The sequence below is a fragment of the Ambystoma mexicanum genome, chromosome 6p (assembly GCF_040938575.1).
Source record: "Ambystoma mexicanum isolate Mex_15411 chromosome 6p, UKY_AmexF1_1, whole genome shotgun sequence".
In the NCBI taxonomy this organism is placed as follows: domain Eukaryota; kingdom Metazoa; phylum Chordata; class Amphibia; order Caudata; family Ambystomatidae; genus Ambystoma; species Ambystoma mexicanum.
Genome location: NC_090935.1, coordinates 998144639 through 998172252, shown reverse-complemented (window position 1 = coordinate 998172252; position 27614 = coordinate 998144639). Strand labels below are relative to the sequence as shown.

Genomic DNA, 27614 nt, shown 5'->3' with positions numbered 1-27614 from the left:
CAGGGCACATCAGCTGCGGTGAGGTGGGATGCCTTCAAAGTATACATCAGGGGTATGGTTATCTCACGGGAGGCTGGGTACTCAAAGCAATCAGAGCCGCCCTTGGCCCCTCCGAAGCCAAACTGAAGCAATTAGAGCTGCAATGCCCCACAGGTGCTGACCCTGCTATACTCGCCCAAATCAGCGACGAACTCCAGGCATACAAAGCGCTGGCTGCCAACGAAGTCCAGTACTTAAGCTGCCCACAGGCCGCCAGAAAATATGGCGAGGGAGACAGACCAGGGAAAACACTAGCGATACTGGTGAGAAGGGAATCCTGCCGGACCCAGATCACCTCCATCAAAGATCAATCTGGCAATACTGACTTCTACAAGTCCCTCTATTCCCAACCTGCCGAACACACTGAACAACACATACGCGAGTTGCTTGACCAGATCCCCACTACTGAGATCTCCCCTCCCACACTGGACCAGCTGGACTACCCAATCACATTAGACGAGGTGGTGACGGCCATCTCGGACTTGCCCAAAGGTAAGGCGCCGGGCCCGGATGGACTCGCCACCGAATTTTACCAGGAGCACGTTGCCATACTGGCCCCCATACTGCTCGAAGTTTGGGACGAAGCACTCCGTGTCTCCATCCTCCCCCCTTCCAAGCATGAAGCTGTCATTAAAGTTCTGCTCAAGGCTGGTAAACCTGATGACGAAGGCGGGTCCTATAGGCCTCTCTCCCTCATGAACCTCGACACCAAAATCTTTGCAAAGACCATAGCGAACCGCTTTCTGCCCATTATGCCATATCTAGTCCACGAGGACCAGGCAGGCTTCGTCCCTGGTAGGTCCACTTCCCACAACATCAGGAGATTGTTTAATGTTATGTCCCGTATAGACCAGGACGTCCAGGCTGTAGCGGTCACCCTGGACGCCCAGAAGGCCTTTGATATGGTCTCTTGGAGCTACATGTGGCTGGTGCTGGAGCTACATGTGGCTGGTGCTGGAGACAATGGGCATCGGCCCAAACATGATTGGGTTCATCAAACTACTATACACCTGCCCTGTGGCGCGGGTAAGAGCTAATTTATTGACATCGGACCTTTTCACACTCTCCAGGGGTATCCGACATGGATGTTCCTTCTCACCGATTCTTTTTGCACTGGCAATAGAGCCGATGGCAGACTATGTCCGTGCACGCCATGCCCGCAAGGGTATAAGGCAGAAAGATGACCCTGAAATCATATCCCTATACGTGGATGACGTTTTATTATACATTAGAGAGCCAACAACCCACCTTGACCCCCATATTAAGAGATATCACTCGCATCGGCACCTACTTCGGATTCACAATCAACTACTCAAAGTCTGAAATCTTCCCACTTACTAAATCTACTCAACAACCCACCACCGAGTACCCCCTATGCTGGTCCCCGGATAGTGTCAGATATCTGGGAGTGCAGATATCCCTAACCAAATCCACCATACTCGCCGATAATTACACGGCGGTGGCACAAACAGTTGATGCTAAAATAACACGGTGGAGTTCTCTCCCGCGGTCCATGGCTGGTCGGCTCGCCCTCATCAAAATGATTCTGCTCCCCAAGCTCCTCTAAACTTTCAGCAACATACCTATATGGCCGGGGAGGGAGTACTTCGCTAAACTACACACACTTTGCGCACAGTTCCTATGGCATTCCGGTGCAGTGCGTAAGAAGTGGACGGACATGGTGCTTCCATACCAACAAGGGGGATTCACAGCTCCGGATCTGACACTCTACTGGACTGCGGCCCAAGCCCAACACCCCACTCACTGGTACCCTGGTTCTCCAGCGCGACTGCACGTCAAGTTAGAGCGACTTGCAGCCGCTGGTACCAACATCATGTCTCTTATACTGCATCGTCATTATGCACCTGACTCTCCTATTGATCCAATCAATGCGACCATTCACGCCTGGACACGTGTGCTATATCCAACAACTGAGCCCTTCCCATACTATAAATGGCTCCCTGTGTGGGCCTTCCCCGGCCTGGAACCCACACATGACACAGCTCTGGCCCGTCACTGGGGGTCACTGGGGTACCAGGCGCTATCCGACTTCTACCCCGAAGGCAGGTTCATTGATCCCCAAACATGGAGACAAGGGCACACCAGATCCGCCTTAGAGACCCTCCAATATTACAGACTCCGGGCCGCATTCCGCACTAGATGGCCCTCATTTCTAGATGAGCCCCCAGATAATCCAGTGATCGCATATATTGCCAACTCTGGCGGCGCTCGCGGCGTCGTCTCCTCACTATACAAGATCCTACAGGACACTTCCATGGCCCCAGCTCTCAGGGCACTCGATGAATGGGCAAATGAACTGGGCCTAGAAATATCTGACGAGACCTGGGGGGAAATGTGCCTACGCACCCAAAAAGTCTCCCTCAATTTCCGTCACCGCGACATGCAGTAAAAACTTCTAAACAGGCTCTATTACACCCCACACAGGACCTCGAGGTTTACCCGCACCACGGTACACCTATGCCCTCGTTGTAGTGCAGAAGAAGCTGATCACCTACATATGTTCTGGACCTGCAATGGGCTATCCGATTTCTGGGAAAGCATTCTGAAAACACTCACTGCAATAATTGAAACTGTGGTTGACCCTGATCCCCTGGCAGTCCTGTTTGGGGCCTGGAAAACTGATGAAACTAGACGCCTGGCTAAATTTCTAAACGTAAGCTGTACGATTGCCAAAAAGTGTATACTCCAGTGTTGGAAAAGCTCCTCCCCCCCGGCCTTTCAAAAATGGCTGCGCCTGCTCACTTGGTCACGTAACTGTGAGGAGGAATACCTGACTACACTTCCCGCCCATTCTCGCCCCAAGAACATCTAGGCTGAATTCAACACTTATCTCAACAGACAAAGCGAGGGTACACCCGAGTCTGCATTGTCCCCTGCCCCATCGGGATCTAATCCTACTTCACATGAGAAGAGAGGGTATAGAGCTTCATGATGCTCTGTTGTAAATGCTGTGATTGTTGTACTCTGACCAATGTGCTGCTCCATGTTATAACTGTTATATACACTGGTTGCCTATGTGTGTGCCTTGTGAACCTCTGCCGTCAAAAAAAATTTTTTTTTAAAAAAAAAAGAAAATGTTTTATAAGCAGTGCATTAGAACGCTCTCTCTAGTCTGATCCAACAACAATAGCATTGACCTTGGAAACATAAGCATAGTGTATTCAAAAGTGTTTTCCTCTTCATGTAGACAATTGTGAATCATATGTGGTCTTGATTTCATTTCAATAGGTCTTATATTGCACTAAAGTGTTATCCTTGACACTCAAAATATGGAGCAAGGATCAATGAGCACCTCAGGCGGATGTCCTGTGACTCAAACAAGTAGGTTTTAAGTTTCTTGGCCTATTAGATTTGAACAGTGAATTATTGTTCATTCTGGAAAGACTGTTTCTGTATTGAGGTACAGTTGGAGGAGTTCCAGGTTTATACAACATGAAGTGAAAGCCTCATTCCTCCTAAAGAGAATTTCTTTCAACGCAGAAGAGCCAGGAGTCTTTTTCATGAGCACACGGACAGTTTTGTAAGTTGTAGTGGTGGATTCAAGTGGTCTTCACGTATCTGGTAGAGCTAGAATTGCAGCATTGTTTAAAGGAGTTTTGCAACATTAAGCGCAGTATTTACCTCCATAGGGAGAGAACTGAGCTGTTGTACAATTGGGCACATAAGATCGAAATTAGGAACTACCAACACTATGCCAGGTGCTTCCTTTTGAATCTTTAGAAATCACATGAATAATTTCCCTAGGAAGACCCAGACAGATCTAGCAACGGCGACCATTTTATATAGTGCACACCACAAACTGAATTGCCTCTAGGTCACATGGGCAGTTTTTATTTGCTTTCTGAAACTTGTACTCAGGTACTGCATTATAAAGTCAGGACTACAAGTCCCAGAAGATGATGAAAAACACAGGACTGGACTACCATCTCCCAAATGAAATGGGCAATGTATGCTAGATGCTGGTTTCCAACAACATGCTAGTTTATTCGATCACGTTTGTAAGGGTACATCCCAACTAGGGACTGTCATGAGCTACAGGCTTCTGGGCTGGGGTACATTCCAGACCGAGCCATCGTAATGGCAAATGGTGCAGTAATCAAGCTTGCATGCAATGCAAAAGCTCCAAATGTAACTCTTTCACTACGAATTGGCATTATTTAGTAGTTGCCGGGTTAATTTACTTAATCTGAACCTCCATATGTATTATCAAATGAGACCAACTGTGCATTGGCGTTGCCCTGCAATAAAACTGATGTTCTCTGGCAGGGAGGCAAAGCAACGTCTGTGTTTCAAAACAGCTGAGCTGGTCTTACCCTGATTCCATAAACTCCTGTGTAGCTTGCTGTAGGGTTCTGCAAGAGGGAGCCTGAACCTTGAAATCACTTGGCTTCGCAGTGTCACCCTAGTAGCTTTTATTGGTTTGAGTCGTTTTAATAAATGGACATCAAAGTAGAAACCGCCCCTCCTCCCGTCGGGTTCCAGCTTTCATTTTTAATTCAGAAGTGAAGGGAAGGAAGATGCACTTCCTCTGCTCTTCGCTTTAGAACAGTAGGATACCAATTCCAGGATGGGTGCTCTCGGTATCTGAAATAAAACTAGCAAATGCAAAACCAATTAAGTGCAACAAAAATAAAATTATATTGCTTCTTCACACTCTAGCCACCTCTACACAATAGTATAAAATAAAAAGGCAATTTTAGCTTCTCTTCAATAAGTTGGTATTTTACAAGGATTAAAAAATAAAAACAACACACTCGTACACATATCCTCAGTTGTATTAAATTGGCAAGTTTATTTAAATTATTTTATTAAGTGCTTCCCAGGTTAACTCACACTAACCAAAATATCAAGTCAACCCCCGAACCACACATCAGTATTGATGCACTACATTTTTTTTTAAATAAAACATTCTGATTTCAGTTTTAAATGTTGAACCATACTTATATTTAACTACATAACTTTGAACTGACCGTTACCATCTACATTTTGAGAATTATTTTATGGCCTTTTTAACGTAACATCACACACTTAATTGTATCTAGGCACATCAGGTCAAGTGAGAAATGCATACTTAATTTAAAGCCCCACTGACAAGAAATTTGGTTTAAAACAGACTGTCACCTGGTACAATAGCAATCAGACAGCAATATCTTCCCTGAAACGGCAGGGTTCAGTGGGATTGTGATTACCTTGGCTGGGCCGCTGGCATTTTACCATATGCCACTGGCATCCTTTGTCACATGCCAAAGTGATCATCTAGTGGAGAGGAATTGAAGGGAGATCATCCTACCATGTATTTATTTGCATCGGAAATCACTACATACCGCACTGTGGGCCTGAAAGCGACAGCCAGGCGGGGAGGGAGTTGCACAACAAGAGTGGGTGCCCTTTTTGTGGAAGACACTGCCCAATCAGCTGGGCCGAAACGGTTTGGCTCGCTGCCACAGAGTGGCGATTACAGTCTGTTCTGTAGGTCAACGCTAAAAGCCTTTAAGTAAAGCAACTATCAGGATCCAACACCAATTTATGTCATGTTGGAAATGATCTTGGGTGCTTTACCGGACTGGGACTAGCTGTTAGGGGATTGGAAACGCAAGCATCAAGTCCAGAAAGTTTCAAGACAGGTGCAATTGTTGAATTATAGTGCTACTACAACACATGCCTTTTGGATGAGGGGACGTTTTTACACTTCTCCAAAATTTGGGAAGTCTGACTCAGCTTGCTGAAGTGTAGAGAAGGTGGCCCAACCAATGGAAGACTTTGCGTGTCTTTCTACCGCCGAGCCATTTGTACTCCGCATGGTGGATTTGAAGTAGGTTCAAGTTTGCTGAATTCTGGTATTTGGCCAGGTAACATGGAAGAAAAAGCCTTGAGAGGTAGTTAGGGGGTACAACCAAGAAAGGATTTGTGGGGTGCACTGGAGAGCAGCGAAATGCTGCGCTCCAACTCGTTTACACTAGTCATCATGTGTGTTTTTGGCATATTCCTACGCCCCTTTGCCGCCCATCGCCCCTGTTCTCCGGACCGCCATGCCGACTCAGTCTGCGAGAGACAGGGAGCTGCTGTAAGTCCGGGTTTGCCTCTTCGTGCATGAGGCCACCTGAAGCGGATGGAGAAAGTTTCAGCTAAGGAACCCAACTGAACTCGAGGACGCGCTCTGAAGGCCCCATAAACAAGCTTGCGGCATGATGCCTCGAGGACAGTAGGGTAACAGAAGTGCAATGTTCCAGTGCAATTAGCAGTGGGAGGGAGCAATGTCTGGTCTGGAGGCATCCCGGTTTACCTCCCCTTTTGGAGGGAGCCAACTGTGCCGTGGCAGGTAGATTTTAGCACTGTAATCAGGCCAAGATGAATGGAGCAGATTACTTACTGTGACCATCTAAAGACAAACCAGGCTTACTTATTTTACATCGGATGTAAGGGGCACATAAGATGGAGTTATTGTAACCTTAGACCTTGCTCACCCAAATGCAGTATAATAGCTGAAATAAAATTCAAAATCGTAGGCATCAAACTGTGAATCTGAACGGACCACATAGTTGGAGCTCTGTTTTCCAAACTCTCCAGCTTCAAAGAGCCAGAATGCACTTTGAATGTCACCTCTAGACATTACCCAATGTAATAAAGTCTACCAGATGTTCAATTGAAGGAAGTTCAGACAAAAGGGGCCTCTGAGCGCTGTTTGCATGACTCATTTTGCTTTCACAAAGCTCCATCCTTCACGGAAATGAAACTTTGAATTAGTACCAGAAATGCATTTTGAAACAATGTTCCACACAACTACAAATCCATATGACCTAGAATCAAAAGAAAAGTGCTGCTACTGATTCTCCTCTATCAGGAGTTTAAACAGGATTTGTAGGATTATCAAGAATATTCATTTTATTGCATACATTCATGCTGCATATCCCTGAATTTGCAGGGACCCTGTGAATCCAGAAATCCATATTCTATCAATGTGTCAGTTTGCCATGGTGAAATATGGACTAAAATATGATATGGAATTCCAAAGTGTCCCGAGCATACAGCCCCCCCCCCCCCCGGCCTCCTTTCATAGGATAAAAAATATGATCAACCTCTGAGAAATGCTCTGAGATGGTGTGCCTAGTAGGCAAGCCAATGGAAACATGTGCAAGGTCACAATGACAGGGTGGGAAGAACTCCAATTACAAAAATGGAAATTCAAAGGAAATGAAAAACGCTCTGGATTTTGCAGGCTGAAGAGGAGAAGGAATGTTACTTACCTGTAGCTTCTGTTCTCCAGCACTGGTATCATTCCTACATTCACATGCTGTTGAATGTTCTCCATTGTTGGGCTGGGAATCCTCAGAAACATTAAGCAGTTTCAATGAAATACAAGAAACTGCATTCATTTTAGTGTTCTCATAGTGTTGTTTTGAGTCAATTAACCTTCAGCCAATATGCAGCGACTCCCTTAGCTCCACCCCTGGAGGCCATATACAGATTTGCACAATGCACTTAATAGTGAAAAGATGAGTCACATGCAGGGTGGGTGGTTGGGTTGCATGTGAATCTATGAAAGATAACAGTGCTGGAGGAAAGGAGTTAAAGGTAACAAACATTCCTTCTACAGCATTGGATCTTTCATAGATTTACATGCTGTTAAACAGATTACAAAACAGTAAAAATGCATCAATATGCACATGCATGCACGCAAGGAGGGGGAGATGGCTCACCTCCAGCGAACAGGCTTAGAAAGACCATTTTCCCACTCCTAGACTCCACAGCAGAGGGTTTTTCAATACACAAACTCTGAAGGTTTATGTGTAGCCCAACATGTAGCCGCTCTGCAGATGTCCATCAGCGGCACTCCTGCCAGAAGAGCGGCATAAGACTGCTCTCATAGGATATGCAGAGACCAACCAGGAAGAGGCCTGTTAGCAAGCAGATGGCAAAAAGTGATACAAGCAGAGAGCCTTCTGGATATGGAGATTTTTAGAAAGGTAATTGCCAGCAGCAGCATGCAAACCGTTCGGACGTAGTACTTTAATGCCCTCTTGATATCTAGGTAGTGAAAAGAGGGTTCAGCAGGTGTCATTGGAGAGCTGAAGAAGGCCTTGTGGTGGAAAAAAAGGATGGCAACTTGGGTATAAACTTAGGATTGGTCTGCCGGAGGACCTGGTCTTTGTGGAGAGGGAGCTAAGGTGGCTGTAAATTAAGGGCCTGAATCTCACCTACTCTCTTGGCAAAGAGGATGGAAATTAAAAACGCGGTCTTCCACGAGACTAACTTAATACTGGCCTTATACAATTACTAGACTGGAGGGCCCCCATCAATAGAGAGAACAACATTACATTCGCAGGCTTGCGTACAGGCGGAATGTCTGAAAATGACCCTTCATAAATTCCTTCAGCAGTCGCAAGACCACAGCGAAGGTGCCATCAATGTGCTTGTGGTGTTGGAAATGGCAGACAAACTAACTTAGATGGAAGAATGAGAAAGGTCAATGGTAGTCAAGGAGCGCAAGTATGGCAGTATTTGCTGCAGTTGGAGGTTAAGGGCATCCAGCTCACGACTGGTACATCAAACAGGGAACCTCTTCCTTTTTTGCTATAACAGAGATTTTGGAAGGTGTTGAGCCTTGGAGAGGACATCCCTGCAGCTTTGGGGCATGTAGATTTAGTCAAATCAGATTCTAGGGACGTAGGAGCCCCTATGTGAGGTTGACCAAGGATGGGTCATGGTGGAGTATCTCGCTCTTGTCTCGGGAGGGAGGATATCTCAGGTGCAACACACTCGCCCTGGAAGCAAGACGATGCGGTGCAACACAGGTTCGGTCCCCGGGTTTGCGCTAAGTAACCTCTGGGTATTAAGCATGTTATAAATAACCAATTAAATTGTCCCTGGAAAGCAGGTTGTGCACTGGCAGCAGCCTAATGGGTGCGGCAGACAGAGATGGAAGCTCTGGAAATTATCAGGACCTTTGGAATGAGTGAACACTGCTGAAAAGGATATAGGAACCTCCCATTCCACGGAAACATGAATACTTCTCTCAGGTTGGCTTGTTAAGGGGACCTGCAGGCAAAAGGAGTCACACTTGCAGTTGTCCTTTGTGGCTAACCGGTCCAAATCAGGCTTTTTCGATGTTCAGAATAGGACTTCCACTTGGCTTTGGAGAAGCTCTCATTCGTGGCAGGAGCAGAGTTCTCTGCAGAGAGAATCTGCCAGAGTGTTCCGTATTCCCGGAAGGTGAATGGGGGAAAAGAAAGATTCCTTAGGACAGAGCTCATTTCCACAGTGCCTGTGCCTCAAAGGATAGGATCAGCGTTCGGGTTCTTCCTGTTATTGGATGTAGAACATGATGGTCGTGGTTTCAGTGAACAAACTCGCCACTTCCCCCTGCAGATGGGGCAGGAAAGACTTGAGTGTCCAGAACACTGCCCTAAGTTGCATAGATGTCTCCTCCACGAACCAGAGGCTTCTGGCGTGAAGGTTGGTAGTGTGGGCTCCCCAAATCTTAATTGGAGGAGTCTTGTCACAGTTACTTGATGGCTAAGGACTGTGAAAGGCACACCACTGTTTGGTGATGTCCCTCCACCAACGTAGAACGTTGTAAATGGACTGGTGAGGAAGAGCTTGTTAACCCAATGTCCGGCGATCTGATCCCAATGGGCATCCAGAAATCCATGCAGGGGACGCATGTGGAGCCTGTCTTTTCTATTGAGTGGGATGCACAAGGACATCATGCCCAAAAAGGACACTCATACAGAGGAAACCAGTTTGAGGAAACGCTTGAACCTTGGATAGCACTGTGTTGACCCTGCCGACAGACTAGGTTGCAGTTGAAGTCATGGTATCAAGTGTGCCCCAAGAAACGGCATCCATTGAGACAGAATTATAGAGGACTTCTTGGAATTGAGAAGGCTAAGAATTTTAGACAAGGTAAGCCCTCGGTGAAAGGGTGAGGTACTGCTGTTGTGTTGCTGTGTGTGGCAGAGGAAGCTGAAGTGAAGTACTGAGCTGTCCAAACAGCGCTACTAATTTGTTCACATTGGGAACTGCAATCTACAATCTGCAAGAGGTGCGTGTGCCTTTAAGGAGAGTCAGCTGCTACATTAAGGCCGCCTAAACGCCCTTGCGGCGTAAGCCCTTGGTGAAAGGGCGAGGTACTGCTGTTGTGCTGTTTTGCGTGTTTGCGGAGTGGACGGACCCAGATCTCGGTTTGCCACTACTGCTGAGTGCCAAGTGCCTAAAGCCTTTGAAAATGAGTCGCCGCTCTGAGATGCCTGCCGCCCCCCTGGCAAAACTTTTCAAGACTCGTGCCCAAACTAAGAAAGGGGGACAGTCAGAAGTCCTTCGAGCCGTCTCGGATGTATTTTCATTGCGACTTGGAGCCGCGTCAGATCAAGTAAGTGGTTCTTACCCTTATGAGTCAGACACTGCAGAATACTCTGTACCTGACATAGACGCGGATGCCAATGGAGGGGCTCTTTGTGCTGATACAGCTCTTAACCAAAAGTGTTAATGCAATCGTGAATAACTTGTCGTCTGCAGAGGAAAATAGGCTGCAGTTGTCAATAGAGCGGTCTTTGGAAGCAACGTCAAGTGAGGTGAACAAAGTACGTGCTTTGGCTCCAAATGGAGCAGTAGGTGCTAAGATAAAGTGCAATCTCACAAGATTTTGCTTTGTCATCCCCTCCAATCAAAGGTTCCCTGCTACCGTCTGTGGTTAGTGTAGCTGCGGCTTTCGAAAAAGACGTTCCGTGTGCTGTAGCCGCAGTGTCTGCTGTGGAGTTAGCGGGGGAGTTTATTAATTCTGTTAAATATAGCCTGCACAGGCTTGTGACGAGTAACCTGATGTGTGTATGTCCGTCCAAGATCCCTCAGTTACGGGAACTGGCTTGGCCACCCTTTAAAGCATTAACAGGCAATGTCGGCGACCAAAGTAAAGTCCATGCAATTCAGTTGCGTTTACAGCATGAAGCTTTGTTTAATCAGGGGTCCCAAGACCGTTTGCCTACAGACACGCCCTTAAGAGGTACAGATGGAAAGAGATCCTTGTATTATAGTGCCACTGATGCCCCTAATGAACATTTTGCAACGTGCAGGGTGGATGGTGCTTGATCTGCAACTGCCTCAGAAGAGGAGGTGTTTACTCAATTCACCGATGATGTGTGTGGTAACGCACCCCTACGGAGTATGTCAATGGATGCCAAACATACCAGGTCTCAGGATTTTCTTCATAATCAATGTGTAAATGTAAATCGATGCAATTCTCTTGATGTGGTAAACAAGTTATTGTCTGACTTAACTTGGCTGAACAAGGCCCGAGCCTCACGGCTTGGTATAAACGGGGCTCTATTAACCAGCCCACTGTCTGCACACAAAAAAAAACTAATGACAAATCTACATGTAATGAGTGTCCATTAGTAAATACAACTCAACGAATGGCCCTCATAAAACGTAGAAGAATGGAGGTGAGTAGTTCGCTCAGTCCAAGATGCTCACAGAGAAAAAAACCTAAATGGGACTGCAGCCTAAAACAGTCCATCCCTCTAAAGAATAAGTTAACGGAAAATCTAAAGCAGAGTCAGACACCTATTATTCAAGATGTGACTTTTTCTTTGTCTTCTACCGACTGTTCATTGGAAGAGTCCTCGCTAATGGAGCGGCCATATCCAAAAGGTCCGAAATCCCACATGTGAAAGGAGGGCTTGTGTTAGGAAGGTCAAAACCCTTGCCAATCATGATAACTGGCTAAGTGAGATACAGTCAACCATAATATCCTCCATGGCCATCTCCTTGGCCCCATTTATGAAGTTGTACGAACACTTAAATGAGAATACCAAGGATCTTTCCACCTTAGTGGCCTTACTGAACACAAAATGTGTTAGTCTTGAGACAAATTGCAACTCATTTAAAGATGCACAACAGGAACTCTCTTTTAAGCATGATTTTATGTCGAACTCAATAACTACTCAGCTAAAAAAACAACAACGTACGGCTTGCCAAGGGGACTTATCAACGTTTGAGACTTCAAGCAAAGTTAGTGGCAATCTATGTAAGACAAACAATGTCATTCTAGTCTCAGCCCACAATCAAGTTTGTACTGTGGAACGGAAAAACCAAGCGGCGAGAGTTGGTGAAGTGGAGGGGGCAACATTGGACTTTGAAGGTACGTCTGGCTGTAGTGAGGAAACTAATCCCTTACAGAACACAGAATCTAGTTAATTTGCTGAGGTATTGAAGAGTAGTCTGTCGACTGTGAATCTGGCTCTTACCAATCGTCAGGTCGCCTCCTCTTTGTCCAAAACAAAGTAGGGGCAGCAGACTTTTGCCGGAGCTACAGGTTTGGTGAACAACGCGGGTTTCTCTCATGTAGTCACCCCTAAGTTATTAGCGGCTCCAGTCGCAGACAACCCGACTGTGATGTCCCCAAGTGCATCTGGCTTGTCGTGCCCTGAGCCTAAGGCTAGTGCAGATCATCCAATTTTATTTGACATTTTGACATCTTCAAGAATGTTTCTGGACTATTGAGTTCTTAATCTGTGAAGCCTGCCTCAAACAGTACCACGACAAAAAATGTTTTAAAAAAAATCAACCTTTGAAAAAAATAAGACAAGGAAATAATTAGAGAACATTTCTACGAAACATAAAAACAGTAAATGTAACCGTGAGCACAAATAGCTGGAAAGGGCAAGCTCAAGCTGTTAAAAAAAATTGTTTAAGCGACGAAGTTCCAGCAAAGGAAGCACAGGAGGAGTCTATTGATCTGACCAACTTATCCACGTATGATGACGAGAAATCAATGGATTTAAAAGAATCCACTGCTGCTGTTCAGATAAATAATGTGAGCCCTGAGGAAGACTCACCAAAAAAGATTGTAATTGACAATCCAAATGTAGCGACATTGGCCAAAGGTCCTCGAACATGTATGCTGATTAAAGATCCTGTTTCTGTCATGGAAGAAGTAGTGTCTAATTCACCCATATTTCTGACGTTGGAGGCCAAACGCAATCAGCTGCTCAGAACTTGAGTGACTGTAAATCCTATTAAACCTATGAACGTAATTCCTTCTTCTATAGCTCGGAATACATCCAATTTTAGAGAGAATAATCAACATACAGGTTTTAAAAACAAGCAGATGGAAGTGTCAAAACTGCAATTGCAGACCTCAGTAAAGGCCAACAATCAGGTAACATGTCGCAACACGCAGAGTCCCCGTTAGACTATAAAGAATGTCCCCAACACGGTCATCAACAAAATGCAGACTGAGAACCTCCACAAAGTGACTTTAGAAAGAATTGACAACGCAGATAATCTGATCCTAAATCGTCACAACGTGTTACGTTTATTCCAACTAATTCCAAGTCTAAGAAGGATTGCCTCAGAAGACCTGAGAATTGTGGTATTCTGTGATGAAAAAAAGAGATGATAAAGTCACTTTGCACACATACTCTAAAATAATCTACAACGTCTTACTAGAAGCTAGTCCCGTCTTGCTATCTCTTGGGTTTGACACTTATAAGAGCGTAGACAGGTGCTTGGAAGTGGAGGCCCGTACGAATTCTATCGACTACAAGTACGTGCGCAACAGTTTCATCCCGGATCCACTTATCGTAACTGAGGCTCCAGAATGCGCACCGAAAGACGTGATCGCTACTGAACGGAATGAAGACATCTCGCTGAAATTTGGAAATCAAATAAAAATTACCATCGATGAGCTGAGCCGGAAAGTTCCAATCAGATAAGTGATTGGGTTTGGATTGCGTCTGCATTAAACTGCAATTCAACCCAATAATGCCAGGTGTCAGGAGAAAAGACCACCCTCAAGGTGGGTTCATGGAACACAAGAGGTTTTGGCCATCTATTTCAAACACCCTGGCTTCAAGATGTGGATCTGGTTTATTTGCAAGAAACATGGCTGTCTGGTTGTCCTATCTTACAAGACTTTGAAACTGCGCTAAATCCTGCAATAAAACAATCCAAAGGAAGACCAATGGCAGGTTTGATGATCGCTGTAAGGAAATCGATTGGCCTCAGAATTTAATCTTCTACTAACGTTTCCCCTTTCATTCAGACAGCAAAGGTCTTGCCCTTACGTGAAACAAATTGGGTACTTGATGTCCTCAACATCATTAACGTTTACTGGAATCATTCAGTGACAGGAACAACACCATTTATTGATCAGATAACTACAATAATAGATGCCCTGTTTGAAGATGCTGAAGCTCCAAATTTGATCATCTGCGGAGATCTTAACACAGACTGCGTGAAGCATGTAAACTTGAAACTTGATCGGAAAGGTGCAACCCTTGCTTGTAAAGAAGCTGCTGTCAAATGGTGTTGTACAATGGAATCCAGAAGTTTGTCTATGTTAAATGGCAACATGGCAGGTGACATCCCTGCAAATCCAACTTGGAGAAAATTGAATCAACACTCAGTCTTGGACTATATGTTTGTGACAGATGTAGTGCACACACAAGCAACTCGGTTAGAGGTCAAACAGATGGCTCATAGTGACCACGATATGTTGATAATGAGCCTTAACATGTTAAGCTCATCAGCCTTTGCATCTTGGTCTCATGCTGTGTCTGTTCGTTCGAGCAGAATACGTCTCGAACTTGGAGACGGAGAAGTAAAACAAAAAAATGGTTGCTAATCTAAATCAAGCTTACAATGAAGTTGAATACTGTCATCTACTAACAGAGTTTACCGAGCATAAACAAGGCTTGAAACACAAAGAATTTGTTCATAAGCATAGATTTGATTTGCAAGTACAACAGTGCAAAAGATAAATGCGACAAGAACTAAGAAATCCATCGAAGGGAAACAAGGAGGCCTTGGATTCAAAGAAAAAAATACTCAGACAAACCCATAGGAACTGGTGCAAGTCCCAAAAAGCCATTCTTTTGCAGAATGACTCGAGAGCATGAGGACTAAAATGACGAATAAGAGTTCAGAATTCTGGAAAATTATTAACAACAAATTTGCGCCTCAAGACTCACTGCAAGCAAATCAAATCTCTGAAGCCACTTGGATTTCCTTCTATACTGACATGTTCAGTAAAGAGGGTTGTGTGGAGGAATGTTATTCCTCGAAATTGGCTCACTGGGATTTGAAGTTTGATCGGCAAGACATGTTAAGCACGATAAAAAGAGTCAACGCATCTAGAACCCCAGGTCCTGATGGCCATACGAATTATACCATCAAGCGGAATCCAGAAGCCTAGACTAATTTATGTATGACACTATTCGAAAGAATATTGGGTAAACAAGATTCTCCGACCTATGGGAAGAGAGCCATTGTAGTCCCGATTTTTAAGAAGGGCAATAGGTCTAATCCAAAGGATTATAGACCTATTGCCCTTCTTGATGTTATAGGAAAGATCTATGCAACTCAACTGCAGCAGATGCTGCTGGAGTGGGCCAGTAAGTGCAACCATGTAGATCCAAGACAAGCTGGATTTGTGAAAGGTGTGGGCTGTGGTCTCAATCTACTACTGAATCTTTTAAAAATGGAAGCCATAAGAACAAGCACAAAAATACATCTGGCACTTCTAGATTTTTCTCATGCTTTTGATAGCGTTGATCGAGGAATTCTTTGGAAAAAACTGAAGGCATGGAACTGCCCTGCGAGTCTCATGGAAGCAATTAGAGACCTTCATTCCAATACAAATATCAGAATTCGGTTAGACCGAAATGGGACTCTTTCCAAGCCTATAGAAACATTTAAAGGCGTGAAACAGGGCTGTCCATTGGCCGCTATCATTTTTAACATGTTTCTATCAGATGTTGGTGAAATCTTCAGTGAAATATCTTCTTTTCCACACAAGATAAACGGCGCCCACGTGAGTTGGCTTGTGTATGCCGACGATTTAATACTTCTAGACATGACTTCCATCGGATTGCAACGCAAACTTAATGCGCTAGAAGTTTACGTGGGTAAGAATGGCTTGCACATTAACAAACAAAAGTGTGAGATACTGAAAATGCAAAACCTATGGATGGTAAAGAAAAACCAGAAGAAACAAGAGTGGTTTCTCGAAAAGACTAAGTTAAACACTCCACGCGACACAAGATATCTTGGCATGAGAATAAATTCATACAGATGATGCTCCATGGGCAGAGCTACCGAAATCTAAATGCCGGCAACTGGCATGCCAAGCCGCCATAATTAATAGGCAGTATGGGAAATTGTCGTTAAAACCAACCATAGCCTTTTACCAACAAAAAGCTGTTCCAGCCATAATCTATGGTGCTGAAAATGCACTTGGGTGTTCATATGACGTTTGGAACACATTGGAAAACCTCTTCTAGGTGAAAGTGTTGCACTTGCCAAGAGGTACTGCAACTGCTTGCATTCGTTATGAACTGGGGCTACTCTCAATGCACGCTAGAGTGAGTTGGAACTTACTATGTTTGTTCAGGAAAACCAAAATATCGACACCTAGCTTGCAGTTTGAGATATTAAAAGGAAGGAGTCCGACTGTACCTCCCTACTTATGTGGAACAAGTTCTGCATGGAGGTTCTGGAAGTGCACGACATCAAGTTATCAATGTTGCTGGAAAATCCAGAGCTAGCAACAACAAAAAAACTGTGGAGCTCGGACTGGCACCAAACATGCGAACAAAGACGCAAAACAAGACTATTATCTGAAGTACCAGGTGAGGCAAGAGCATGTGGGAATCTTCAAGCGTACTTGACTCAATTTCCAGATCAAAAATCGAGAACATTGTATATGTGGTTTAGACTAAACTTAATGGATACTAAAGAACGTTTAAGTATACGCAAACCAAATACAGATTTGTCTTGTCGTTTTTGTGAATCTGGTAAAGAGACTCTTGAACACTTAACTCTTTTTTGCCCAAATTTACGTACACTGAGAACTCGTACCCTTGGCCCTGTAATCTTGAAATATCAGACCATGTGTGCTGCTGACTGGTGCAAACGGATGTTTGATGGATCAAACCGTAAACTTATGTTCTCTCTAGTAATATTTCTTGATGAATTGAAAAAATGTTTGAAAGACAGCATAATTGACAAGGAAACAGCAGTTATTGTACATTGTATCTAAGGACTACTTAAGTCACTCTGTTCCTTACTCAGTCTGGACTGTTAAGGAGTTATGAGATACAATAAGTGGTACGAATGGATTGCTATGAGTAAGCGGGAAGACTGAGATGGGGAGGAGGGGTTTTATTGTATGTTTGTTCTTTGAAAGGTTTGTATAAACCGTATAAAAAATTTAAAAAAATTTAAGAAATTTAGACAGGCTTCCATGGCTCTCTTTTGCTGCAGGCATTGTTTGAGGGATGGGGTTCTGATCAGCCAGTTGTCCAAATATGGGAAGACTTGGATCCCATACTCTGATGCGCTATGGCTTGTGCATATCATTTTGTAATCACCCTTGGGGTAGACTGGAGGCCAAAGAGGACCACCTTCAATTGGCAGTGGCACCCTTCTACCGCAAAATCCAGATATTTGAAATGAAGGTGGTGAATGAGGACGTGGAAATAGGCAGGACTACATGTCCATGGACACTAAAATGTCTCCCTTCTCAAGTTGGTTGAGAATTATTTGTTGTGTGACCATTTGAAACTACTGCAATCGGAGGAATTTGAGGTAGAGGATGGACCTCCATCCACCCTACCTTTTACAGATCTAGATGCCCAGATTCCTCTGCGAATGAGGGACTCGCTCTGTAGCTTCTTTGGACAGGAGCAATAGTACTTTTAGTTGAAGCTCATGAAGATGTTCCTCCGGCTTGCCGGCAGAAAGGGTTGCAGCGGCCTTTGTACAAACTCAAAGGCATGAGCGTAGGCCACTATAGAAAGCACGCATTTGTCTGATGTTTGCTTGCACTGATGCTGGAATGTTGGAATTAAGGCAGCTGCTTTCCCACAGGGGTGCTGAAACCAAAGGGTGGTGCTGGGCAGGAGCCCAGCTTGCTTGTTGGCTTGGCCTGAGAACAGCTGCAGCACCTCTGGGCACCTCTGCAAGGTTGCGATTGGGCCGAATACTGGTTGTATGAGATGTACGATTTCCCCTTGAATGACTGGGAGTGGTATGATGAGCAGGAGCGTCTCCCGGATCATGAAAAGCAGTTGCTTAGATTGAAAGAACTTAATGGGCTGCCTTTGCTGCAGGAACTGGCCATAAAGACTGTTTGTCTTTATGAATCGCCAAAAAGATCTGCCCCATTGAAGGGCATCTCAGACCTTTGGCTGCACCTCAGGTTTAAAAATGTGTGGCCTTCAGTCAACCTTGCTGTCGCAGGTCTATGCCGTTGCCCATTTGGTGCAATACAATATCAGCAATATAAACAGCCACAGAAAGCATCTTGTATCTTGGCGTTAGGGAGGAACTCAAGCATGGGACTGAATTTAACCTCATACCTCCCAAAGATGGCGAGCGAGTTGGCTGTCTTGATTGTCATTGCCGCTGAGGAGACAACTCTTGTGGAAAGCATCAAGTTGCCTGCCTTCCTTGTGAAAGGAAACTTTACAGGGCGATGGACGAGTAGCTGATTTTTTTTGTACTGCCGATGAGAAAACAGAGTCAGGGATTTGCTGAATGTGCAGGCATAATGGGGCATCATCCAGTGCCCTACATTTTATTTAATCAAATCAGTACTTCGACTGCCACATGAAGGGATTCTTCATATCAACTAGCTGGTCTTCCCAAATGTCACCCAAGATTGGCATGGATACCACTCTCCTCTGTTAACATCACCCGCCATTGAAAAGGAATACTTTCTTGTGTTCAGTAGGGAGGAGGTTGAACAGCTTTCCTGGATTTGTCAAGACAAAATGGAAAGCTCTGATCACATCCGGAGGCAAATCTCTTGGCAGAAGCTCCTCTGGCTCTCCATCAACAGGTACAAGATCATCAAACTTGCCCGTTCAGGAAGAGTGAGTGGAGGCTGTATCCGGATGCAGAGTCATCCATCGGTTGGTGAGGTTGTTCCTCTGGTTGATGCGGTCCTGCTTGGCTGTGTGGTACCAGAGGCTGGGGTAGCATAGCAGGGTGCTGGGTCCAAACTGAGGAGGGATATTTGGAGCCTTGTCTGGTGCTCAGCCACAAGACTTTGAAAGGTGCACAAAATGTCCATAGACAGGTAGAGCACGGCAGACCTTGGCAGTGAGGGGTGCGAGAAACCTGAAGGTGTCCCACCCGCTAGTCACCAGGGATTTGCCATCCAGGTGGCCAGGACACAGCCATTGCTATTGGATCCAGTTCCTGGGGGTGAATGTCATGATGCCTACCCCCGGGGACCCAGACCAAGTCCAGCAACCCCGGTTGCAGGCATCAAGTAACCCCAAGCAAGTCCAACAACCCCCGCTAGGGGCTATTTGGGTGCAGTCCTGGCGCCTATTGTGCCAGGATCATATGGAGAGTCAATCCTGGCACCATAGGCGCCAGGCTCATAGATTAAAACTTACCTGATGCAGACCATGCTGCAAGAGCTCCAAGCAAAACGAGGCTTGGAAGGGACTATTTTACCTAGGGACTATTTTTTTTTACTCGGGGGGTGGGGGGGCTGGGGAGGAATACTTACCTGGGACTACTTTGGAGGCTATTTATACCACGCCCGAAGAGCAGCACACGCTTCACGTTATTCTGCATCCAGCAGCGTAATGCTCACAGTGCCTGCAAGTCTGCATCCCGTCTTCCGCCACGCCCGCCTCGAGTTTGGAGTTCCTAGAAAAAGGGAGAAAGAAGGAGAAAAGGTTAGAACAAGAGCAATACCTTGGATCCTTACCTGAATTCCCGATCCATCGCGCCTTTGAGCTGGAAGAAAGAAGTTATTTTATGCGCATCGCCTCGCCTGCTGCAGCGCCGCGCTGAACTCACCGGCCTTCTCAGCATCTTCACATTTCACTGCATCCTCCTGCATGTTACCGCCGCACCGCGGCACCTAAGGAGAAGACAAGAACAGCAAGGTGAGCCAAGGGAATACACAGAGGAATACCCCCATAGACTTACCTGATTTTACCATCGGGGGTACTGTTCTTCTTCAAGGGTCGGCGCAGCTTTCACTGCATCCTAGCCGAACCCCGGCTCCTAAGGGGAAACAAAAGGACAGACAGCAAGGTGAAACAAGGGACTAACAAGGGAAACCCTCCTCACCACAAAAGACTTAACTGATTTTACCGCCTGAGGATTATTCCGAGACTTCATACTTTCTCTCAGCGCCTGAATAAGGGAGAAAGCAACAGGTTACATATGGACATTATTTTATCGAACTGTGTTGGATAATACAAATCCTTACCAGAACATTACCGATTGCCACGAGGAACTCTTCAGTAGGGTCAAGCTGCAACCTGCAAGGAATCGGACAAGAGTGAAAGTCAGGCATTTGAACTCTTACGAACTACATACTTACGGCGTCTTGCCGGGAATATCGGAGTCAATATTGCCCTGGAACTGACCAATTCCTTCGAGCTAGTGAAGCAACTGGTTATCTACGCGCCCCTCCGCTCAATGCAGGATGGAGAGCTCATCTTTTCAAATCATCAGGTGAGACTATAAGAGGGAATATCCAAGGTGATCGGTGGGGGGATTTATGCTCAACTCCACGGGTGGTTAATTCCCTTTCTCCACTTGCAGAAGAATCATCCTACGGGGCAAGCAAACAAAGCTAGGTGGGCCAGTCCAGTCCGTCATCTCGGCCCTACGCGTCACATTGGTGGAGACCGCAGCAGTCCAGTCCAGATCGACGCCTCTGTGGGAGCCAGGTGAGCGTAACAGTGGACCAGTGCGGGAGGATCACCTGGATGAAGGGTCTTCGGGGAATGGAAGTGGGACGCAGACACCAAAAGGTGAGACGTGGTATCCCCTTCCCTGTAACACCTTTTCCCTCCCATTTTATCAGGTAGGATACCTAGAAGCTCAACCCCTCACCCCCCTTTCCTGACACAAACACTTTCTCACGGACAGTTCATTGTGAGCGACAACAGACTAACACTAGAGCCGTATATCTGACATGTCACAACACAAGAGTCAGGCAATTACTGATAAATACACACACCTGACTTCATCACACTTACCTACACGGATTAAAGGCAGAGCACGAAAGCACACTGAACAGAGCAAAATGCACGAGAAAGCTACAATTCCGAGCTGGCAGTTTAAACTGAGGAGAAAGGCGGCGAGACTAGAGAGGGCTGCAAGGGGGAAATTTCCCTTGACCTTTTCGGGGAACAACCGCGACTTTCAAGAGGCCTTGAGGAAAAGAAACATAAGACCAGGAGTTTCCACTGAAGAAAGGTGCAGTGTGCGTCAAAGGTACACATGGCCGTGCCGCATAGATAGCCAAGGCAGGAAGAAGCGGTTGCTGCGGTGTTACTGTCATTGGCTCCGACAACAAAGCCACGCCAGTGAATTCGGCACAGCCGGTTAGTCGGAGAGACTGATAGCAGACTGGACAGTGTTATGCACAAGGTTGCAAGCAGCAACATTGTATGAAGAAAAGATTACTTGTATGTGATTGAACTTAATGAAACCGAAATAGGTACCAGATACAGAGTGGTCTGGCATCATGTGGGTGCTCACTCGAAGGTCTTGGTTTGGTATCCAACTATGCATGTGAGAATAATTGAACTGTGAAATCGAAGTGGTCCTGCAACGGGTCAAGCTAAATCCTGTGCACATTCGAAAGTCTTTGATAGTCAATGAAGTGAAATTGGTCTGGCCTGGCTGAGTGAGGCTAATTGTATAAAAAGGATCCGAGCCCGGATGAGGGGGGTCCAGGGCGAAGTGACTTGCCCGACTTGAATATTTGGAAAGGACTATTTTTCATTGTTTTTGGTACATCAGGCCCTCTGAATCAAGTGACTTTGAACGCAAGAGACTTGGGCACAGAAGGCCCTGATGTTGGTAAAAGGAACTGTGTCCTCATGCCGAAGAAGCCCAAGACTGTGCTATGCGCGAGTGAACCGCCTTGTCCCGTGCTAAAAACATGGGGAAGGGAGGCCAATGGCCTGAACATCCTGATTTATCATTTTGTGAACACTTTTCTTTTTTGTTAACATTACCCCCACACTATTTGTAAATTAGCTGTAAGGATTGGAAATATTTTATTTTTAGCATCGGCCCTTTTTATTTGACGAGACTCACCTAGGACAGTATTATTTGATGGTCGTAGCTTGCTCCCATCTTAGATTTAGGTTTGGATAGGTGTTTTTTACACCCTTGAAAAAAGTTCAATAAACACCCGTGAACTGTGGTCACTTGTAAAATCTTACTTTGATACCATGCCTTCCTTACAGGGGCCTGCTAGGTCCATTGGAGATAGTGTTGGCTTTCGAATAACTGGTGTAAGGAGAGCCGTGCCAGAGGCAACCCAGATACCTCCTCCTCATGCTTGGAAAACACCCCTCCTGGGCCCTCAAAGTCTATCAACGGGCGGAACAAAAAGCTGAAGTGTGAAAGGGGGATGTTTAGGCCTCACCTTAGTGACGTGTGTGGATGAGAGGCACGTAGATTTGGATGTTGTGTTAGTCGCCTGAGGAGGCAGAGGAGGTTTCACTGCCATGAGGTGGTCCACTGAGTGGTCGGCTATTTGTGCTTTGTGGACAAAGGCTTGTTGGTCGCAGGGGGCCGTCGTCAATGCTTGAGGAATGGTGAAGTTCGAAGATGCGACCATTGGAAAGGATTTCATAGACCAGGCATTCGAAAAGGTTTTTGCTGACAAGGGGGCAGGTGTTGATGAGGGGGCCGGTTTGTGTGATGAAGTAGACTTGTCAGGCATGGCCTAGCGGGGTCCTTCGGAGCATAGGTGGACTACGTATTTGGTCACCCTTTTCCCACATGGGTTCTTGACCTCTTAGAAGAGGGAGCTCTCTTTGGGGGCCTGTTATGGTGCAGCGAAGCACAGCTCTTCATTGAAGCATAGTCAAAGTCCACAGTGTCTTCATTGCACCAAGCCACCCCACATTGGTGACATACTTATCTTTAGCTTTCAAACAATGCCAAAAGTAAAGCTGATTGATAATGATCCTTGGACAAAATGTTGACTAAAGTAAGAACTTTGGCGATGACCCCCAACTCTCAAACTGTGGTAAATAAACTGAAGATTGCCTCTACAGGTGGAGTTAAGGGAGGCACTGCCTTCTGGCTGAAGGGCAAATATCACTAAGAGAGCACTAAAGGGAACACAGTTTCTTGTACATCTTGGAAAATGCTTAATATTGCAGAGGATTCCCAGGCGGACAACTGGGAATATTTAACAGCATTTGAATCTATCAAAGATCCAACGCTAGAGAATCCCTCTTCCAAATGGATGAGAGTGGAGCTTGAATATTTATCTGGAGTTCAGGAGGCCTTATCTTTGAGGAAAGTTGTACCCAAAGCAGACCTGCTTCCCTAGAGATAGAAAGAGACCAGGAGATGGCTAGATGATGGAGTTCCTTTGAAAACTCTTAATGGCCCCTTTCTGCGTCTGAGCCTTTAAGAATTATTCAAAAGAGCATGAAAATCCTGTAATGTAATTGGACATATTCCCTCTAGAACCATTTCTCTGTTAAGTCCAAAGAGAGGGTGGATAGGGAGATAACTTCCACTAGGGGGAGCTCATTCAAAATAGAAAGCTTGAACATGTAAAGTGGGAACTGTACTTTGCTTTATCACTGTATTAAAAAATAAATTAAAAAAAACAAGCTACATTTGTTTTAGTATTGTACAGATAAAGAGCAGCTCTTTGTAAATCCAAAGCCCATCAAATTAAACCCTGCTGATTTACACAGGGGTAGTCCGAAACCAGATTTGTGAAAGTGTGCACATTTCCACATCTCCAGGATTGATTGAGAATTTGAGACCTGTGAAAACCATAGGTATTTAAAAAAACAGATTGGGGATGCTGCATAACTTCCAGTTCCATCCGAAATGATGTCACAGCAAGTTACATTCACTCCTCACACAACATTGCACAGCAGGGGGAGGGACATGCACTATTGGGACCCAATCTGTGTAGTAATGTTGGTGAGGTATTCATTCATCAGAAAATAATAAAATGATATGCTTATGTTCAATGAATGAACCACTTCAGTGTGGTTTCTAAATTGATACTACAGTGTCCTAAAACATGGCTGTAGACCCTAATGCAACCTACCATATAGTTTGCATGTTGCTTCCATGCACATGCTAGAAACCGACAGTACCATATTTACATGAGATTAAATTACTAAGGAGGAATACACACTAAATACGGTTCATATATCATGTTGATTTTCCATGTAACCTTTCTCCGATATCAATACTTGTTATTGATATTGCAGTAAATAAAAAGTTAAAATTGCCATTTAATACAAATTGAGCTGTGGTTAACTGAAAATTGTTTTAATACACTGGCCAATAAGTGGCAATGTTGTCAGATTTAAATGTGCTGCTTATTGGTTACATTGTATTATTCGGGATTATAAATATAATAATTATTTGCTATATGAATATATATGAGTGACTGTGTGCACAGTTTATAGTGAGATTTGCACACCCAATGACAAATGTGCCGATATTGTAGCCACTTCCCCAGCATAACTTTATGGGACCATCTGTCAAGTGATTTTCTTTGAATAAAACAACATTTTGATTCCTGATAAAGCCTGTTGATGTTTCCAGAATTGTGAGGGGGGTTGTACATTAGGAGACGCTACCTTAACGATAGCCTTTGTGATGAGCAGTTACTGCACGGGCACAAAATACAGACCAATGTGAGATTATTCACAGAGGGCCACAAGAATATACATTTGAGAAGGGTGTACACTGCACTCTGAAAGGTGACAATTTTGCAGGGACCCCTCGCTATACAGCCTTAGATTCAGAAAAGGTCTTTGACTCAATATGGTGGAAAGATGTCTGGGCGGTGATATGAAAGCTAGGGTTTGGGAACAAGTAGGTTTCATGGGTAAAGTTGATATGTGCTAACCAACTGGCCACAGTCCAAGTTAATCACTACAACTGGGGTATCAATAGAGCTGCCCACTGATCCCACTTTTATTTTGAGAGCCGTATTTAAAGGGTTTGAAAGGCCGGGAGGGTGGTTGGATCGAATATCATTATACCCGACAAACTGTAGATTCTCCTGGGTGAATAAACGGTTTATGGATATCGGAGGAACTTGGCAAGTACAGTGGTTTCAAAATTAACTCGAAGAAATTAGTACTATTTCATGTGTGAAGAGAAAAACGAGGCAATCTCAGGAAATTGCCCACTGCATATCATACACTGGTCCTTTTTGGGAATGCAAGTAGGCACTAGGGGTAGTGTTTTGTTGTGGAAAACTTAGATCCGATCCAGACAAAATTAAGGGAGAATGCAGAGCATTGGTCTTGCCTGCCAATTTCAATCCAGGGACGTGCAAATATTTTCAATATGTTAACAGGGGGCATACTTTTAAGCTGCAAGCTACTAGATGGCCTTAAAACAAAAAAAAGTCACTTGCAACCACAATTCTATAGATACACACAGTACATCATTTCTTACTCACCAAGAGGCAAATATCACCAACCAATAGCATAGAATGAGGATCTCCTAACCCAGTGATGTAAGATTGTTTTGAGGAAGCAACTTACCAAAATGTTAAATCTATTTGCCCTACGACATATGGAAAACCGTCATAATGACATGCTGCCCTGCTCTTACTGGTGAGCCGCACCAACAGACAGACACTGTAGAAGACAATTCCCCAACACACATCCTTACATACACACCAATAATAAGAATGCCTATATAAAACAATCTTGTTTTTATTTGGCAAATCAGACTGGATAATGAGAGTGGCAATTACACAACCAAGAGGTGCTCTTTTTATCAACTTAGAAATGCTGTGTAACAGCGCTATCCAAACCATTGACCAGATATCTGCAGCAAGTGTGGTTTTTTTGTCAGAGTTGACCATGGCAGCAATGAACAATTTTTCTGCCCATTAATTTACAGAGATCTAAATAATAATTCAGTTGTACCACAGATACACATCTTCCACCCCTCACATCAATAATGTGGCAGGTATCCTATACGCAACCTGTGAGGGGGAAGCATTCCAGCATCTGGCAGCTATTTGGCCACCACTTGTTGCATACAAGAGCCTGGTCAGCTTTACACCAACAGCTAACAGAAGCTACTTCTGACTCCGCCTGCCAAATGGTGCCATCCAAACATATCTGTGCAATTTTAACTCGACAATTGTAAATTTGTATAAAGAGGTGTCAGGACACACCAAGAAGACACGAAGCATAATGGGCTGCATATAAAATGGGCAAGAAGTTAGTTAGCAGTCCATATGGAAGACACCCTGTGCTAGCAACATCTTCCCTTAGAGCTCCCGATTACTGGGCGATGCCTCATACCAAAAGGTCTGTCTTTAGCTCCTGCTCAAATATTCATTTTGATCCCTTAAACAGCACATGCAACACTGCAGACATTACCTTGGTGTGGTTTTCTTCTTGCTATCAAATATGTCTGCATCGCTGCTCAAGGGAAGATTGACAGTAGGGGTCACCTTTGCATTCTTCCTTTTCTCATCCACACCGTTTTCTGCTTCGGAGCTAAGTAGAAAAGAAGAAATTGAACTTTATTTTGCTTGCAAGCACACAAGTAAACAATTGTCAGAAGAGCACATGCTTCTCGTCATTGGACACTACCATTCTATACCATTTGCACAGGGATCGGATGAGCCACCTGGGTTGTGGAGACAACAATCAATTTACTCTACATTTTCAATTTGCAGTTAGCTCTTGAGAAGCAAGCCAAAGGCACTTGAAGAATGGTCTTGCAAGTGCCATCGAGCAGGGCAACAATCTCAAATGTTGGTGCGTACCGAACACCTCCTGAACCCTGCACACAAGCACCTATCAAAGGTGCACCAACATTGTCACCAACCGTCAGTGGCTCCAAGTAGCTCCATGAAGGGACGGGTAACGGAAAAGCACTTTGTCTAAAGAAAGTTCCTGTCAGTTAGGAAAACGAATATTTCCAATCCCTAAAAATCCGGACACTTACATTTTGGGGATCACGTGCCCTGCTAAGAACAAAAGGAAGGCATACAAGCCCAGAAAACAATATCTTTTGAAAAGTCAGGCAACATCTCTATAGTTATTTATTTATAAATAAATAATTATAAGTTACACATTATATAAAATGGTGATGCATGAATAGAATGCTATCTAGTATGCACTGGAATCCATGGGGAACGCTTTCAAATCGTTTGTGAACTAATAATCTACAATATTTGGCCTGATTGCTTAAGTAAGTGAAAATGACCCTGGTAACCAATCCAAGCTTCAAGTTCAACAGGGCTTCCATTCCCCTTGAATAACCTGCGAGAATCTGTCCTGATGTAAATGCATGTAAAGCTGGTGGTTTGTAAAAAGTGGTCTCTACGGTCCTGAAATAAATCGTGGGTTTTCTTCTGAAATGCTGGCAGCCAGAGACACCATCAGAGATCTGGGCAATGCCCTAGAGATGCATTTTTAATATAACTTGGTTTTCTTGTTAGTCCACAATAGAGGGGACTAAAAGGGTGCTGTACTCCCCTCAAAGGTTAAGCTTTGCTTTTTTTTGTAATAAAAAGGGGTGTGGGGCCCATGGACAAA

The 27614-nt window shown here is 44.8% G+C and overlaps 1 protein-coding gene across 6 annotated transcripts in view; it reads right to left on the bottom strand.

The window, feature by feature from the left end:
* GRAMD2B (GRAM domain containing 2B) overlaps positions 1-27614 on the bottom strand; it is an 864945-nt gene that overhangs the window by 304903 nt on the left and 532428 nt on the right. For 5 of the 6 annotated variants that reach the window (XM_069625594.1, XM_069625597.1, XM_069625593.1 and 2 more), the window contains one exon: positions 26448-26567. In XM_069625594.1, coding sequence (XP_069481695.1) covers positions 26448-26567 — 120 coding nt within the window. Of the gene's footprint in view, positions 1-4373; positions 4656-26447; positions 26568-27614 lie in introns of all 6 variants that reach the window. The other variant, XM_069625598.1, reaches the window with a different exon arrangement.